Below are 17,249 nucleotides of genomic sequence, written 5' to 3' on the forward strand. Positions count from 1 at the left end.
GCATTATCACCTATCACATCTTTGAAAAACCTCACATTCTAATTAAGACGATACCATATTATACCAACAAGCTATACAATCATAAAATTGAAAATATAAATTTTTTTATGATGAATCTTCCCTCAATTGCAGTTAATATTTACTTAGCATTACTACTATTGAAGCTTAATTGGTAACATCCAAAACACATTTTGAGTTAAAGTCCGAACAAAAATGACTTGTCTTGATTTAAAGTTAGTCTGCATCATTGTATAGTAGTATCTTCAAGGATCTGTCTGAGCTATTAATGCTTTAAGGAATAAACACGACCACGCTGAAAAAAAAGGCCAAACCAAAAATACTTGCGTTTTGTCATCATGGGCTATGCCGGCATCGCAAGAAAATTGGCTCGAGCCATTGTCTTAGCACCCAATGCCACACTCTGTGCCGTACATGCTGCTGGAGAAGATGAGACAAAAAAAGGGATAAAATAGTCATTTTATATTATTATTTTATATTTTTTTGTAAAGACCACCAAGATCTTGATTTTAGGTTTCCACACCTAAGTCAAAACCTTCACGTTGAACAATAGTGTGTGTGAACGCCTAACTTAAAAAAAGGGAGCACCAACTACCATGTACTTTTTTTTCTCTCTCTCTCTCTCTCTCCCTCTCCTTCCCAATTCTCTCTCTTACTGTGAAAGGCTCGCTCTGTTTCTATACCAGCATTGACTACCTTTCTGCCTTGTGAAGCGTTCACTGCGGCTATCTAACGCACACGCACAGATCGAAGAGCTGAGGTACAAAAGATCATATAATTAAAGTGCACAATAAACAAAATTACAAGCATTTACTTGTAACCTTCATTTCACAGATTCTGAAGATTCTTTATATCATCCTCCATTGTGCCAAAATCCCATGTATTTAAATTGGGTTTTAATTAGTCAACATAGTCAGATCCATAGCCACACAAAGAAAATCTTCTTTTGGTAGTGTAGGCTGGATACCTGTGCTTTTACTTTTAGTTTCCATTTTCCATTCAGCATTTCCATGTTTTTCAAGTCATTTATTTCAGCATTCAAAGCAGGTAACTGAATCATTCATGCATGAAAAAGAGAAAAAAAAGGGAGGGGGGGGGGGGTTATTATGATATTTATTATATAGATATGTAATATTATTTATTGCTGTAGCTATGGTGAGGAAAGTGTTGAACAAATTTTTGGCAGGTTAGAATTAGAGAGACAATGGGGTGAAACAGAAAACTCTGGATTTGCATGACAAAATCTAGCAAGAGGTAGAATAGAGTTAGAAATAGCTCAGAAGAAGTCTTGAAACTTTGCAGCTTTCTTTCCTGTTCCATTGAGATATTAAAGCTCTATAATTTATCCAAATGAGTGGGCAACAAAATAGCAGGTAAGATTTTCAATTGGGGATTTTTGGTTTTTTTTTTTTTTTCCTGCTGAGATCCATCACCAGCTTGTCAATAGTGAAACAAATGATCTCTACTGTTAATATAAAACATTTCTTAAATGTTTTATGCTGTGACTGTTTGTTAGAACTTAGAACTGTACCTGTTTATGCTGTTTATTGATTTGATGAAATACATAATGCAGAATCTAAAGTGGTTAATTCATCACCTATGATTCTTTGTCCTGCCATATCTCCTGGTTTATCTCTACCCTTTTACGCAATATCATTATTTATTGGCCATCCTCCCTATATGTTATGAGTGTCGTTTCACTGGAATGTTTATTTTTAATTTGTACTCATGGTTTCCAACTATAAGAGATATGTCTTACGAAAGATGAACAATGAGTTTGATATGATCCCTCCTCGTCCAAACATAAATTTTATCTATGTTATTATAATTGAGTTAATAGTCAAATTCGTCACTAGAAGATAATATATTCTTCAAATTCATCTTTGAAGGATTTTTTTAATCAAATTGGTCATTCAAAAATTACGAATTAATCATATTTGTTCTCCAGTCACTCCATTAACAATTTTCTTTAAAGATTGTTGTAAAACATTAATTGATAACATATATAATATCTGATATGTCTAATTAGATATTGATCAAATATGTTTATAAAAATTTATTTAGTTATTTTTTCCAATTATGAAAATTCTATTCCCAATATAACCTATTGACTAAATTGATAGATTTTCGTAAACATATTTAGTCAACGTCCAATTGAACATGTTATGTGTCATGTAAGCTATCAGATAATATTTCACATCATCAATCATTGACGGAAGTTATGAGTGGAGTAACTGAATGACAGATATGATTAATTCGTAATCTTTGAAAGACCAATTTGATTAAAAAAATCTTTTAGGAACGAATTTGAATAATACTTTATCTTCCAGGAACTAATTTAACTATCAACCCTGTTATAATTTTATCCTATGTTAACAATAATGCTATAGATAATATATTCTCCATGTTCAGAATATATTTCCTTATAAATTATGCAGATATCAACCTGAACAAATGAAAGAAAGATAACATTGCAAACTTTTTTCTAAATTGCAGATATTCAATAATGAACTTTGAAGAACGGCTTTTGGGTCAAGATGAGAAAAAATTTCAAATAGAAAACGCATGGGTACCCCTCTCTCCTGAGAAACTCAATCCAATAAGATCTAAAATGTTATCAGACTATCCAGTGAACCAATTGAGAGGAAATTTTCAAAACTTTCCTGTAAGTGGAAGAGATGACATGAAAGAGATGTTGCTGCATTGTAATAGACCAAATCAGAATCTCAATCTGACAGTGCAAACAGGTCAAATTGGACAGTACAGCAGTGTTGATGGAAACTCAACTAATAGAAGCAGAGTTCTCAATCACATAGCAGGCTCATACACACAGGCATGTAACTATGAGAGCAGTGGATTAAACAGTAACACCTTGGAGCTTCTGGTGAAGAATAATGCAACAAATATAGCTTCTGCTAACAGGAACTTGAATCTGAGCGTTAACATGGCAGCGAGAAATCCACTGCTACCAAAATTTCATCATGAGGCTACCAGTGATGTAACAAATTCCTATGCAGGTGTACATAGGTGTAATATCCTTTCAGCTTCAGGCATCATTTACAAAGATCCAAACAGACTTGCAACTCCAAATGAGAATTCTGAATTTAATGGAAGCAACTCAAATAGTTTGCTCAACAGCTCAGATTCAAACCAATGGATGGGCATCTTCTCTGAGATACCCCAGGGTAAATACTTTTTTTTTTTCACAATTCAAAATCAATCTTCAGGGTCACAACCTTAACTTCTTATGTTACTTTAATTCAAAAACACCAACTCTTAAACAATTGAATCAGAATATTAGATGATCCAGTTGCATGTCATATACGACCACAGAACCATACAATTGTAACAGTTTTGTCAAATTAATAAATGAATTGATAATGAGTAATTCAAGCAAATTCACTACTATGGTAACTTACTAATTAAGCTTTGGCTGCAATACAAGGAAAAGAAGAGGGGGGGGGGGGGGGGATCCACAATTCAGTAGCATCTGATTTTACTTGTAAACCCAAGAGACATTTGATGTTCATTAAACTAGTTATGAAAGAAATTGTTCTTTGAATTATCAAGACCTTAACCATGAACTTTTAAAAGCATAGACAACGATTGCAAACAATAGTTTTGTTTTTTTTCTATTCTTCACATTGTAAGCCTGAAATTGGATATCCCTCACGCAACTTAGTAAGCAGCAATAAGAAACTATGATAAGGTTTGCAAACTTAAACACAATAAATCCATTTATTTTGACTGACTGACTAAATATCTTTTTCCATAGATTATGATTTCAGCAACTGATTGGTGATGATAAAAACTGCTTCCACAGGTGATTCTTACCCTAAGTATAATATGAACAACATGCCACTAAGAGAAGCTGATGCAACTGGTACTTTTACCAGCTCTCTCCACTCAATAGCAGAAACAATGGATCAATTTAAGTTTTTGTACCAGTTATGTACAGTTCCCGATGACACAATAGCTGAAAGCACCAGTCAGGAGAAAGGCAACCAAGAAGATATGGCTTTGTCCAGAGAGAATGAAACTCAGGAATACTGTGATGAGCTTGTACAACAAATTGTCGATACATCATTTGTAGTTTCTGCACCACATGGGGATCAGAATGGTTCTCACAACATCTGTGAGAAGGGAATTGACCTGGGTTTTGACCTAAACAAGACACCTGAGCAGAGAGTGCCTAAACGAAGAAAACACAGGCCAAAGGTAATTGTAGAAAGCAAGCCTAAAAGAAATCCAAACCCTGCAACAGGAAAAAGACAGGTTAAGGAATATGGAGCCAGAAAGAAGAATGTCGCAAAAGCTGCAGCAACGCCACAGGCTGATCTTATAAAAGAAACCTTTGATTCCACTGTTGTAGCTACAAAATCCTGCAGGAAAGCTTTAAATTTTGACATAGAAGAGAGTAGAAATGAAAGCCAAAGAAAAATAGTCTGTCAGCTGGATATCAGCAAAAGAAATGAGAAAGACTTCAATAGCACTTCAGAGTATAAGGCCACAGAGATGCTCAGTGGAGCAAATGCAAGCTCAGTGTTGCCAATCAGCCAGCAGGATAAGCTTACAGTAGAAGACCAACAACCCAGAATCACAGATGATATCAACCTTTTGCTGAACCAAAAGCTAACTACTACTTTCTCATCAAAAAGAAACCTATCCATTGCCATGTCAGCAACTGCAGAAGAACAGCAGATAGCAAATTTTACAGTCACTGAGAAAGGTTCAGCTCAAAGGAATTCCGATATGTGCAAGGAAAGACATAATGGATGCATGCAGCAATATATTCGAGCAAAAGAAATTGACAACCTTGCCCTTCAATCAGAAGCATGTGTTGAAAATTCTCGGAAGATCGGAGAACTAACTTGTCAGAAAAACCTTCAGCTAGTGTCTAAAGTTCCCTCCAATTCCACTAAAGGGAGGGGTTCCAAGCGAAAATATTGCAGACGCATTGAGAACCAACATGACTCAGCCACAAATGCACTTAGTACTTCCTTGTGCCAAGAGATTTTACCAGGGAATGAAAAGTTTGAAGGTGCAAGTCTTGCAAAAGCTTTCTTAAAAGCTCCAAAGAGGAAAAGATCTCAAAATAGACTCCCTTCAAAAGGACGTGGAAGGTCATCCTGCCAAACAATGTCAAAAGATGATACACAAAAATCCAGAATAGAAGAGAAAAATGGATGTCAATCTGAGTCTAAAAATACATCAATTTTCTCTACTGAGAGTAATAGAGCTCTAAATCAGCAAAATATTGGAACCAACACTGATGATTTCTTTGTCATATCAGGTAATGCATGTTTTATAAATGAAGAGAATTTTTCAGCAGCACTTTACATGATATAATGATCACCATCTGTTTTATTTTCAGGAGAATCATATCAGATAGGTTCCACCCTGATAGATAACATAACTAACCAACTAAACAATCTCAGCCTTGGGGACAGCAACATATCAGAAACGGAAGGACAAAAGGCACTTGTCCCATACATGCCAGATGCTTCAATTATACCCTACCAAGAATCTCAATTTGTGAAGAAACAGAAACCAAGACCGAAAGTGGACCTTGACCCAGAAACAGAGAGAACCTGGAAACTATTGATGGGCAAGCAAGGAAGTGAAGACTTTGAAGGAACAGACAAGGAAAAGGAGAAATGGTGGGAAGAGGAACGAAATGTGTTTCGTGGACGAGCTGACTCCTTCATTGCACGGATGCATCTTGTTCAAGGTATACATAATTTTAGAACATTAATTACCAAGCAACAAATAGCTTTTTGAATAATATGAATTCAACACCATTCTTAAATTGGTAAGTTATATTATACTTAAATGCCTCTTCTTATCCATGGGTGAGGATAATTGGCTTTGAAGTTTTAAAAAAAAGGTAATAAATGCTCAGATATGTTTAGGCAGGGAAGACAGAGTTAAGATGGCTAAAAATAGGATAATCTATCTGTACAGGATTAACGATTACAATACCTTCAACAGTAACTTTGTCACGAAGGAAGAAAAATAAGCAAAGCATTACTAGGCACACAAGAAAATCATCTATATTTTCAGTAACAACTCTAAGGCAAGGCAGCAGATACTGACACCCAGATAGGACAACTAGCAAAACGAGGATCTAATAACTTGTTAAAATACTTGATTTCTAATTTGTTCACCTGTCAGCATATATTTAAAAAGTCAACTACATGTCTACATATATGCCCGCAGGAGATAGACGCTTTTCAAAGTGGAAAGGATCCGTTGTTGACTCAGTGATAGGTGTTTTTCTCACTCAGAATGTTTCAGACCATCTTTCAAGGTATGTTAAAAATCAGCAACAGGAACTTGATCACCTAAGATGTTTCACCATTTTTTTTTAAAATATATGCTGTTTGCCAATATTAATAAAACATTACAAACTTTCTTCCTCTCTTTGCAGCTCTGCCTTCATGTCCCTTGCAGCTAGGTTTCCTCTTATGTCAAATAGCTGCAAGGGTTTAAATGATGTTACGGGCAGACACAAAACACCTGAAGAACCAGAACTCTGCATGGTATATCCTCATCAAACAATAATATCATTTGGAGGAGAAATATTAAGACAACCAACCTACCAGCTTGGCTTTCAGACACCTCATTTTACAAGAGAGATTCGGACAGACAATGAAATGTCAAGTATAAATCCTTACAATCAGAGCTCAGAGGAAGAATTCTTATCCTCACAAGATTCTCTTGATTCCACAGTTATTCAGGGCACTGGAGGAACTAGATCCTGCTCAGGATCCAATTCAGAATCAGAAGGCCCTAGCAGTGGTAGTGAACCCAGCAAGACTCAATTTTTAATTTCAGCAACAAATTCTTTACAGGCAGGGAGTACCCCTATGTTTCGGGAATTTTACAATAGTGTAAATGGGGTGCAACAATTTGAAAATGTAAAACAAAGTTCCATGTTAGACAGAAAAAATAGTCCCAATTTCAAATCAGCTTTCAATCATCCCTCCATCTTTAGTTATCTACAAAATGAATTACCTCCAGTTTCTTCTAATGACTATGGGGAACATTACACAGACACTCAGTTGCTGAAGACTTTTCAAACATATGGTGATGAGTCTTCTTGTCTGGAAAATGTTCCCATGCACAGTGAATGCCATGACACCAATTATAGGATATTTGGCATTAAAGAAATAGGAGTTGGTGGAGATAAACCCACACGGCAGCAGTATGAAAATGGAACACAAGAGTCTCCAGCGTTGCCAACAATGAGCCCTCGTGTATCATTAAACAAGAATCCAGTCCTTACACATGATATTTCTCAATCTAAATCTCATATGAGTTGCATGCAACCTTTAGCAAATCATCACCTTGTAGGTCCAAAAATTTTACCAGCAGAATGCAGGCCTTGTACAGAGGCACTAAATACTTCTCTGATACTGGGCAGAAGGCAAGATGATGTCACATATGATTGCTGCAGTATCCCTAAGGATGTTGACAGTGGAAAGGGGCAAGTGTGTTCAGATAATAGTAGTGCTGAACCAAACCCACAGAGAAAAGTGTATCTTCATGGTCCTAATAAAGAGAGCAAACTCAAGGTATCAAAAGCAAGGAAAGTGAAGCCTGAGCATTCAGAGAATTGGGATGAACTGAGAAAGGAGGTACAAGCAAATAGGACAATTGAAAGGAGTAAAGATATAATGGATTCACTGGACTATGAAGCAGTAAGATGTGCTCCAGTTAAAGAGATATCTGACACTATTAAAGAACGAGGGATGAATAACATGCTAGCAGAACGAATCAAGGTGTGTTTAACTAATCAAGCTTGTACAATGCTGCTTTTTGGCCACATATCTTAGACAAATAACTTCTATTATATTTCAGGAATTCCTCAATAGACTGGTTAATGAACACGGCAGCATTGATCTTGAATGGTTAAGATATGTTCCCGCAGATAAAGCAAAGTAAGCCATGTTAATTTCATCATTTCTTAAATTACCATTTGCCATTGCACCCAATCCCTGTTGAGAAATTTCTCATGTAGCATATAATGCAAACTAACCTTGCACATTCTCTTTCTATGGCATTTCCATATACAATGTAAACTGTAGAGACTATCTACTAAGCATACGAGGATTGGGGTTGAAAAGTGTGGAGTGTGTACGACTTCTAACACTTCATCATCTTGCTTTCCCAGTAAGTTTATTTGAAAATAAAATCCATTCATTGCTACAAGCCAAAGAAAATCACTAAAATGGGTTACAATAACATGTTAACATGAACCATGTCTTGAAGGTTGACACCAACGTAGGAAGAATAGCAGTCAGACTTGGATGGGTCCCTCTCCAACCACTTCCGGAATCACTTCAGTTACACCTCCTTGAGTTGTAAGTATATTGTGCCAACTGTATACAGAGAAACATATCACAGAAACAGCTAACTACTGTGCCATGCAGGTATCCAGTTCTGGAGTCAATTCAGAAGTATCTGTGGCCCAGACTATGCAAACTTGATCAAAAAACCTTGTAATATCTTGAGTCCCCCAAAGTTTAGATTAATAGAAAATCAAATGTGAACAATTTTGGCAAAAATAACCATGCAACTGCAGTGGCTAGAATAACTAACATATCTATAACTGGAATGTAGGTATGAGCTGCATTACCAAATGATTACGTTTGGAAAGGTATGCATAATTTATTTTCACTTTTGCTCCAACCTTCAGTTAAAGGCATAAATACACTTTTGGAACTAGATTTGGTTCATAAGCAGGAGAAGAGGTTAAAGTAAATCATGCTCCAAACATACAGGTTTTTTGCACAAAGAGTAGACCAAATTGTAATGCATGCCCCATGCGAGCTGAGTGCAGACATTTTGCAAGTGCTTTCGCAAGGTTAGCTATTCAAAATGTCACACGCATTATATACTCCACAAAATATTTAGTTCATACTTGAGACAAAGTCAGTCACAAAACCTATAAATAGCTACATCTTTGCAACTTTAAGCCTATAAAATTTTTCATTCAAATAAATCCAGGCTAATAAGTAATAACAAACAAACCATAGAATAGAAAGCAGAAACCAACAAAGCACTAAATATGAATTCTTCTTTATAGTAACGTTTAGTATTCATTGCATTAGCCACTTATTTTTTGTAAGATGACTAAACCTTTTAGCACAGTGCACGGCTTGCCTTGCCTGGACCAGAAGAAAAACGCATCACAAGTAGGCATGTTCCCATTACATCTGAGAGAAACCCTTCAATCAATATGAACCCCGTGATACTACCTCTCCCTGAGATCAACTTGATCAAAGAAGTGGGTCCTGAAAATGGGAAGTGTGAACCAATCATTGAAGAACCAGCAACACCAGAACAAGAGTGGGAGACAATTGAAAGTGACATTGAGGACTTCTTTGAGGATCCTGATGAAATTCCTACCATCAAGCTAAGTCAAAGAGAGTTTGCAAATAATGTACAGAATTGCATTCAAGAATACAATCAAGGAGACATGTCTAAGGCATTAGTTGCCTTGGATCCACTGTCTGCTACTATCCCTGTACCAAAACTGAAGAATGTAAATCGGCTAAGAACAGAACACCAAGTGTAAGTAAATACTGCAGTTGCTTGCAACAACATAAGTCGTGCCATTCTAACAAATCTAACTAGAAACCTGAACTATTATTCATTTTATAAAGTCTAGCAACCTATAAAGCAATTTAACATCAATAAATAGCATTCTTGGCTGTAAACACTAAGCAGCAACAATCATCCAAAGGTAAGTGCATTCACTAAACAAAGTTAGATCTTTACCTTCATTTGAATGATTGTGTGTGTTAAGCACTTAGGCAATGCAAATCATTTGTGTATCTGTGCATTCACTAAACAAAGTTAGATCTTTACCTTCATTTGAATGATTGTGTGTGTTAAGCACTTAGGCAATGCAAATCATTTGTGTATCTGTTAATTAGTATAAATACAAGTGATAAGTTGTGCAACACCTCCCCATTCTCAAGAAATGGAAACATGATTTCTATGTAGCTTTACTACATGGAATGTACCACTATATTTATTGCATACGTATACGTGAAGTAAATGCCTTGATTCTCTGTATTATGTGACAAATCGGTTTCAAATGAAATTCTAAATGATGCTTTCTTACACCTTATGGATTGATACAGATATGAACTTCCAGACTCACACCCTCTTTTGGAGAAGGTCAGTTAACCTTCCTTAGTCCCTAAAAAAGGACGGAAGAAGTTTATGAAGTTTTTATTTATTAGAGTTTATTTTTCTAATAAAATATACAGATGGATAAACGGGAACCTGATGACCCAAGTCCATACCTCCTTGCAATATGGACACCAGGTTAGCAGAAGACTATTTACGTAATTCAATAGTGAAAATAAGCAATTTCACTAAAAGCTACCTCATTTACTATACTATACTCTAATACCAATGAGCAAATACATCTAAACAGTCAAATTGGAATTTAAGTGAAGCATACCTATTACTATTATTATACAAGGTTGAAGTTAGATAATACGATAATCTACTTACATCCAAATTTATGACACTGAACATTAGGTGAAACTGCAAATTCTATTGAACCACCAGAAAGAAGGTGCATATCCCAAGACTCAACCAATCTGTGCAATGACGAGACATGTTTTTCGTGCAACAGTATTAGAGAAGCAAATTCACAAACAGTCAGAGGAACAATTCTGGTAAATATCAATTCATGAATAGATAACATGAAGCTTTATTTTCTTGCCTTTAGTTTTATTTAATAACTAATATAAAGATGATTCCAATATAGATACCATGTAGGACAGCAACTAGGGGAAGCTTTCCACTGAATGGAACTTACTTTCAAGTTAATGAGGTATGTATAATCAATTTTACTTGATAATTAAACTACCTTAACAAGTCTACACTTATTTTACTTTTGCTGTTTGCCAACAAGGTTTATGATCCTTTTTATTATCATGAAGTTATTTGCGGATCATGCATCCAGCATTCAGCCCATTGAGATCCCTAGGGCATGGATATGGAATTTGGCAAGAAGAACTGTTTATTTTGGAACCTCTGTGTCGTCAATTTTTAAAGGTTGAATACTGCACATAGATATTCTAACCCAGTTTATTGTACAAGGTAAAATTTTACTAACCAAAATTACTAATGTCTACTAGGGCTCTCAACCCAAGAAATTCAACAGTGCTTTTGGAGAGGTACGTAAACTACCTGAACTATTCACACTCCATCATCTTTTACCACACTAGACACATTGATAGTAGAGAGAAAGACTGAAACCTTTTAAATGGTTGCCTCCTCTGGGAGTATGGGGAGAGCATTTCCTTTCTAATGAAAGTACATGATCTATTAATTTAATTTATCGAACCTAAATTATTTATTATTGAAAGACAGTTTACATCCAAGGTAGGTAGGTATAGATCTGTAGAAGTGAAAGAAAGAGGAGTGGTTTACAATGAACATGCTGTAAATAAACTAATATCACATTACCTCTTTCATTTCCAATTAACAACCAAATCTGCATCTGAAGCCAACTCGCCAGGGAAAAACGGGCCTAAGCTAAGACTAGGTTCAGCAAAATTTTCATAAACCTGTCAAATGTCAAAAAGTCAGGTCAAGAAATGAGAAAAAAAAAACAATGATAAAAAGACTATCATAATATTAACAGAAATGCTGGTGTACAAGAAGCATTTCTCATTTCCATAATATCCTTCAGTCAAATGTTTGACACTATGGGCGGAGTAGTTGTAATAGTAGTAGTAGGGTAGTAGTATACAACATATCAATGTTCAATTATGTTTTGCTTATTAACAATTTTATACTTGATTTCAGGATTTGTCTGTGTCAGGGGATTCGATCAACAAACACGAGCACCACGCCCTCTTAGGGCCCGGTTGCACTTTCCAGCAAGCAGATTAACAAAGGCCAAAAAAACGAAAACGTGAATGTCAGATCATGTTACTTAAAAACTTACCAGCAAAAGTTAATAGTGGCAACCAACTTTTGAAGACAAGGGAGAATTGCTGACCAAGCAATTGGAGATTTTTTATCATCATGCCTTTGCAAATTTAACCATTCCTTTAACCTCAAATGAATAAAGAACATGTCATAAACGAGGTAGAAAGGTCTTCATTTAGGATACAAAATCCCAGGGGGATTGACCTGTATATCATCTCCATTCAAGCTCAGAACATTCATTTAAAACATGTTGACATCATAGCAAATGCAGTTGTAATTATTGCACAATTGTCAATAAAAGAATTCATTGAATAGAAAACAATCAGAATTCAGAAACTCATTCCAGCAAACGAAGCAGTCTTGGTTTAGTAAAAGTTGATAGAACATATCTCAATTGACAGAAAAGCATCTCAATTTCAATTATTAAGGCTTGGTTTAGTAGTCTTGTTCGGTTCAGCTAATCAGCTCAATCCATATACACACTACTAAATGTTATTTTTACACGGAGTAAATTCACTCATCTGTAAATAGATTAGAATCACTCAGCAGTTGGCACATATTCCAAAAATCAATCCAAACTCAACAATATACCAAAACGAGAGAAACAACAACAACAACAACAACAACAACAACAACAACAACAACAACAATAATAATAATAATAACAAAACTGATAGCAGTGATATATGAAAAAACAATGAACGTGGCATATACCTGGAATTGGAAGAGATTTCTTTTTCCGTAGCACCGTGGAAGGTAAAGCGAGAAAAAGAGAATGAAGAAATGCGAGAGATTAGGGTTTGTGAATGGGAAGGTGCTAGACACACACAGAAAAGCCAGCAAGAGAGCTTTTAAGACTGAGCGTATTATATTGTGTCAAAGATAAATATAAAAATTAAGAATGAGAAATAGATTTAAAATCGAAAAAATTAAACAAAAATATTTGTAGACATCTGAATCTCAATTCCAGGGAACAAAGACAGCCTAAGTTAACCGCTATCTCTTCCCTCCTTTTTTTTTTAAAAACCCACTGTACTAATCTCGCGCCCTTCCGCTTCGCACCTATGACTTTTTGTTCCTCTTTTTTTTGTTTGTACCCTTTTTCGTTACCAAGACCGAACGAGGAAGCCCATATACCGTGGGAAAGCGGAGAAAAAATAAAAATACAGAAAACAGCGACCACAGTGGGAGTCGAACCCACGACCTTTTGATCCGAAGTCAAACGCGCTAATCCACTGCGCTATGCGGTCTCTGATTGATAGGTTGAGGTAGATAATTTAATTCATAGAATAAATCTAAGATTGACCCAACATCAACCCTGCTAAAAACCTTATTTATTAATTTTATTTTTTATAGGATATGTTCTTAAGCAGCAAAAATTTTTTTTTATCCTGAGTTATTCAGGCCATTCATACCTAACCTATAGCGTAATTAGTTAGAAATAAACATGTTAAAATGATCCTTATTATATAGTAGTAGTGTAGTACTAATGGTATAACTCTACGTAGGAGATAAAAATCTTGAACTTTATCGGGATCTGAAATCTAAGAATAACTTTTTTAAGTTTTAACCACTTTAACTCTCACACAACTTGGACGGTAATCATGGTTATTGAGTGAAAGCCAACTCAAAATTAAGAATTCCCTGGACCGCTTTCTAAAGAACTATGTTCCACATTAAATCCCAATTTAACCATTCTTTGATGTGCATTCTATTTTGGATGAGAGTTATTAAATTTTCACATACTTAAAAAATATAGCTAAAATTATTAAAATTATATTTTTTAATTTAAAAATAAAAAATGTAATCATATTAAAAAATACTATCAAATAAAAAATATTACTTTAATTCTAACTATACCTTTTAAATCTTATTAAAGCTTAATAACCACCATAATTATAATTAGCGGAAAGTTATTTTTTCTTACACGATTAATTCTATTGAAGCAAATGGGTCTCTATTAATTACATAGAATGAATAAGAATTAAAAGTTTTAGTTGTTATTATAAAAAGAAAAAGAAATCAAAGAAATGGAAGTGATTAACAAAAGAAAGAAAGAAAGACTGGAAATTCTGAAATGCGAGATTATCCAATGATGACACGAGAAAGCGGCCCCAAAACCCTATGTTCATGTTACAAAATCATCATGCAATCCCATCATAGTCCTTCATTTCCCTATCGTGGGTCCCACCATTCTTAATTTGTCCGTACGATTTGTGATAAGCAAACCATGTTGTCCAGCTGGCCTTTAATCATCCAACTTTCCTATTTCGGCAAGGACAAACTCGTCTTTCCCACCATTTGCCCACAAAAGGAACACTTTCCCCTTTCCTTTTCAAAACTTTCAATTTCAATCTTCAATATCATGCATGTCATAAACTTAAGTAAAAAAATACAGTAATATACCAACAAATTATAATTTAAATAGCATAATTTTTTCATTTTTATTTAGAGATTTAGAGTTTAATTCTTACTCTTAATTTAAAATATATATATATATATATATATATATATATATATATATATATTGAGTAACATTAACATATATATCTAATCTTCAATTCTTCAAATATCCCAACTTTTTAAAAGTAATTTCAGTCTCAATATAAGTATATGTTATCAAATCAGAAATGTTAAAAAAAATTAAATTTATTTTATTTAATATTTATTAATTTTAATAATAATTAATTAATACTAATAAAATAAATTTTGACTATTTTAACTAATTTTTTGTTAATAAACATTTTTGTTATCCAATATACAGAGATATAAAATTATGAGATGACAAAATTTAATGCTTTAAACATGGAACGAATCCACCTATATAAGGGTCGATCAATTGCCCCCATTGAATTTTAAAATAACAAATATATTTGTAATGTTTTCATTACAATAATATATTTGCCCCTACATTTAAAATTTTTTTATTTATGTGTGAAAAAAATTATACTATTAAATATAATACATTGATAAAGATGAATATATTATAGAAATTTCGAAAAAAGTATAAAAAATAATTTTTGGTTAGTTAATATTAATCTATTTTAGTGTTTAGGTTTATAATTCAAGATTTAGAATTAAAGATTAATAATTTTAGATTTAGATTTTAAGATAAATAGATTAATTTTTAAAAAATAGCCGATATTGGCTTAAAAAATTAGTTAATTCCGTAAAAAAAATTATAACATAAATATTATAGAGTGTCAATTCAGTAATTAAATAATAAAAAATATTTGAAAAATAATTTAATAAAGGGTAAAGTATACTTTTTATACCTAAAGTTTGGTAAAAATTTTAAAAATACCCTTAAGTTTTATTTTATTTCAATTTTGTCCCAAAAGTTTTCGATTTGCATCAAATATACCCTTGAAGGCTAAATTTTCAAAAAATTTAAGACCAATCTAATAATAATGTATGAAAATTATGCTTGATTTGTTTGTATTGAGCGTTGTTTTTATGAAACTGTTGTTGAATTGGTTTTAAATTTTTTGAAAAATTAGCCGTCAGACATATATTTGATGTAAATCGAAAACTTTTGGAATAAAATTGAAACAAAATAAAAATTTAAGGATATTTTTAAAATTTTTGTCAAACAAAAAATATACTTTACCCTTTAATAAAAAAAAGACTGTCTATAACTATATATAAAGACATTGTGACTTATTTGATTTTTTAATTTTTATATTTTACACAATTTTTTATTATCTCCTCACACAATTATATTAAAAATCGAAGTTAGTCTATTTAAGTTACGCTCTTTAAAGATTCTTTTAAATATTAAGGTATAATTTTTTATTATATAAAAAATAATCAATAAAAATGACTTTTTATAGATATAAAATATTTAATAAAATGTTATTATTATTAAAATAAAATATTATACAATATATTAAAAAATTAATTAATATATTTTAAATTTTAAATATGTAAATATATTGTTATTTTTATTCTATTACTAAAATTTTTTGGATCTGTTACTGCTTTTAACCTATGTAATACTGCTAATCAATGCATCAAAGTTAAATTGATTAATCTAATATATGTTTGTGCGCGTGTGTGTTAGATATATGAGTGATGATGATGAAGAGTGAAGACCATTGAAGAAGCTTAGTCTAAAGAGATCACAGAAAAAAGTGGTTTGTACGTTTAAAATTTTATAAATATTAAATGCACAAAAAAAATCAATAATTAAATTTGTTATTATATATTTATGTATAATATAAATATTGTTTAATTTATTTTTAATATATAATTTATATTTTAATATTTATTTTTTATTAGTAATTCGTTTGGTGGCTAATTTTTTATAGGTAATATTAGGTAGACAAAAAAATAATTAAAATTTGTCTTATTTAACATTAATTAATTATCGTAATAATTAATAAATATTAAATAAGACAAGTTATGACTGTTTTTATTGATTTTCTTTAATTACCAAACATTTTCGTTTTCTTTGATTACCAAACATTTCCGTTTTTAATAATGGATAGAAGTTTTTACATAAAGAGCAAGGGTTTTGGGCTCTGGTGGTAATCTATAAAGCGAATTTGCATTGACCAATATATTTAGGGGCCATATAGTGTACAGATGTGGGTGTACAGATTTTTGTCTTTTTGTGGCTGAAAAGTGTGTCACTAAAAGTGTTGCTTAAAGAAAAAGTGTTACCCTTAATCGTTAACTTGGCTCTGATACCAATTTTTACTCTTCATATTTTACTTCGAATAAGTTTATAATTTGTATAGAATTGAAAATGTTACTTTTATAATTCTGAATAATTCTGATTTTTATAGTTTTTCAATCTTGTTTTAGTTTATAATAGTCTTTTTTGCATGGATTATTGTTTATAAAATTTTTTATCTGTTTGTCTTTTTCTTGAATATATTTTCCCAATTCTTCAACAACTTCTTTTATTTCTACACTTTCTGTTGTTTCTAAATATCTTTTTAATTTTTCAACCTCACTCTCCATTTTTTCTTTCAACAGCTTTAATTCTTTTAAGTCATAATATGGTTTTCCAGGCATTTATAAATTTTTTAAGTTTAACTCCAACTTGTTTATATTTATTCTTATTTCTATCCTTTTTATTATAAGGTCATCAATTTCGATCTGAAGATTATTTAATTCCCTTTTATACTCCTTTATTTTACTTTTTAAATTTTTCGCTCTTTTTCTTTTTATTTTATTTTCTGGTCTTTCAATCTTTGCATGCTTCATTATTTATTTTAGAATTTCTGCAAATTCTATCATCGCTTCATCACTATTTTCTA

The 17,249-nt window shown here is 32.7% G+C and overlaps 1 protein-coding gene, 1 long non-coding RNA gene and 1 other non-coding gene across 5 annotated transcripts; 1 reads left to right on the forward strand and 2 right to left on the reverse strand.

Moving 5' to 3' along the window:
- The first annotated feature begins 562 nt into the window (after positions 1–562).
- On the forward strand, positions 563–12,332 carry LOC107617888 (transcriptional activator DEMETER). 3 transcript variants are annotated; one of them, XM_088499706.1, is made up of 21 exons: positions 563–778; positions 1,205–1,391; positions 2,515–3,203; positions 3,842–5,311; positions 5,393–5,749; positions 6,238–6,328; positions 6,449–7,802; positions 7,882–7,961; positions 8,109–8,193; positions 8,293–8,384; positions 8,454–8,522; positions 8,644–8,680; positions 8,805–8,887; positions 9,175–9,597; positions 10,173–10,209; positions 10,302–10,359; positions 10,579–10,718; positions 10,811–10,876; positions 10,986–11,100; positions 11,184–11,222; positions 11,857–12,332. In XM_088499706.1, exons 2-21 carry the CDS (start codon positions 1,369–1,371, stop codon positions 11,967–11,969), a joined length of 5,421 nt encoding a protein of 1,806 aa, XP_088355832.1. In that variant the 5' UTR covers positions 563–778; positions 1,205–1,368; the 3' UTR covers positions 11,970–12,332. The 3 variants fall into 3 exon arrangements, 2 of the variants coding, with proteins under 2 accessions (XP_088355832.1, XP_016175251.1); XM_016319765.3 differs by lacking the exon at positions 1,205–1,391 and having other exon boundaries at positions 641–778; XR_015899844.1 differs by lacking the exons at positions 11,184–11,222; positions 11,857–12,332 and having other exon boundaries at positions 617–778; positions 8,644–8,682; positions 8,806–8,887.
- Positions 9,885–13,018, reverse strand: LOC107617889 (uncharacterized). The gene is made up of 5 exons (XR_002353270.2): positions 12,697–13,018; positions 11,999–12,186; positions 11,515–11,615; positions 10,552–10,640; positions 9,885–9,951 (listed from the first exon to the last, which is right to left on the reverse strand). It is a non-coding gene; the product is annotated as an uncharacterized LOC107617889 (long non-coding RNA).
- A 140-nt stretch (positions 13,019–13,158) lies between these two features.
- Positions 13,159–13,232, reverse strand: TRNAR-UCG (transfer RNA arginine (anticodon UCG)). Its single transcript has one exon. It is a non-coding gene; the product is annotated as a tRNA-Arg (tRNA).
- Between the last annotated feature and the right edge of the window lie 4,017 nt (positions 13,233–17,249).

Source organism: Arachis ipaensis, chromosome B9 (assembly GCF_059453495.1).
Source record: "Arachis ipaensis isolate K30076 ecotype BB chromosome B9, ASM5945349v1, whole genome shotgun sequence".
In the NCBI taxonomy this organism is placed as follows: Eukaryota; Viridiplantae; Streptophyta; class Magnoliopsida; order Fabales; family Fabaceae; genus Arachis; species Arachis ipaensis.

Bases quoted from the DNA above. Each gene is read 5' to 3' on its own strand.
- LOC107617888 (XM_088499706.1), top strand. From the start codon at position 1,369: ATGAGTGGGCAACAAAATAGCAG. The intron at 3,204-3,841 runs GTAAATACTTTT...CTGCTTCCACAG, and splicing joins CTTCTCTGAGATACCCCAGG to GTGATTCTTACCCTAAGTAT. The intron at 11,101-11,183 runs GTTGAATACTGC...AATGTCTACTAG, and splicing joins TGTGTCGTCAATTTTTAAAG to GGCTCTCAACCCAAGAAATT.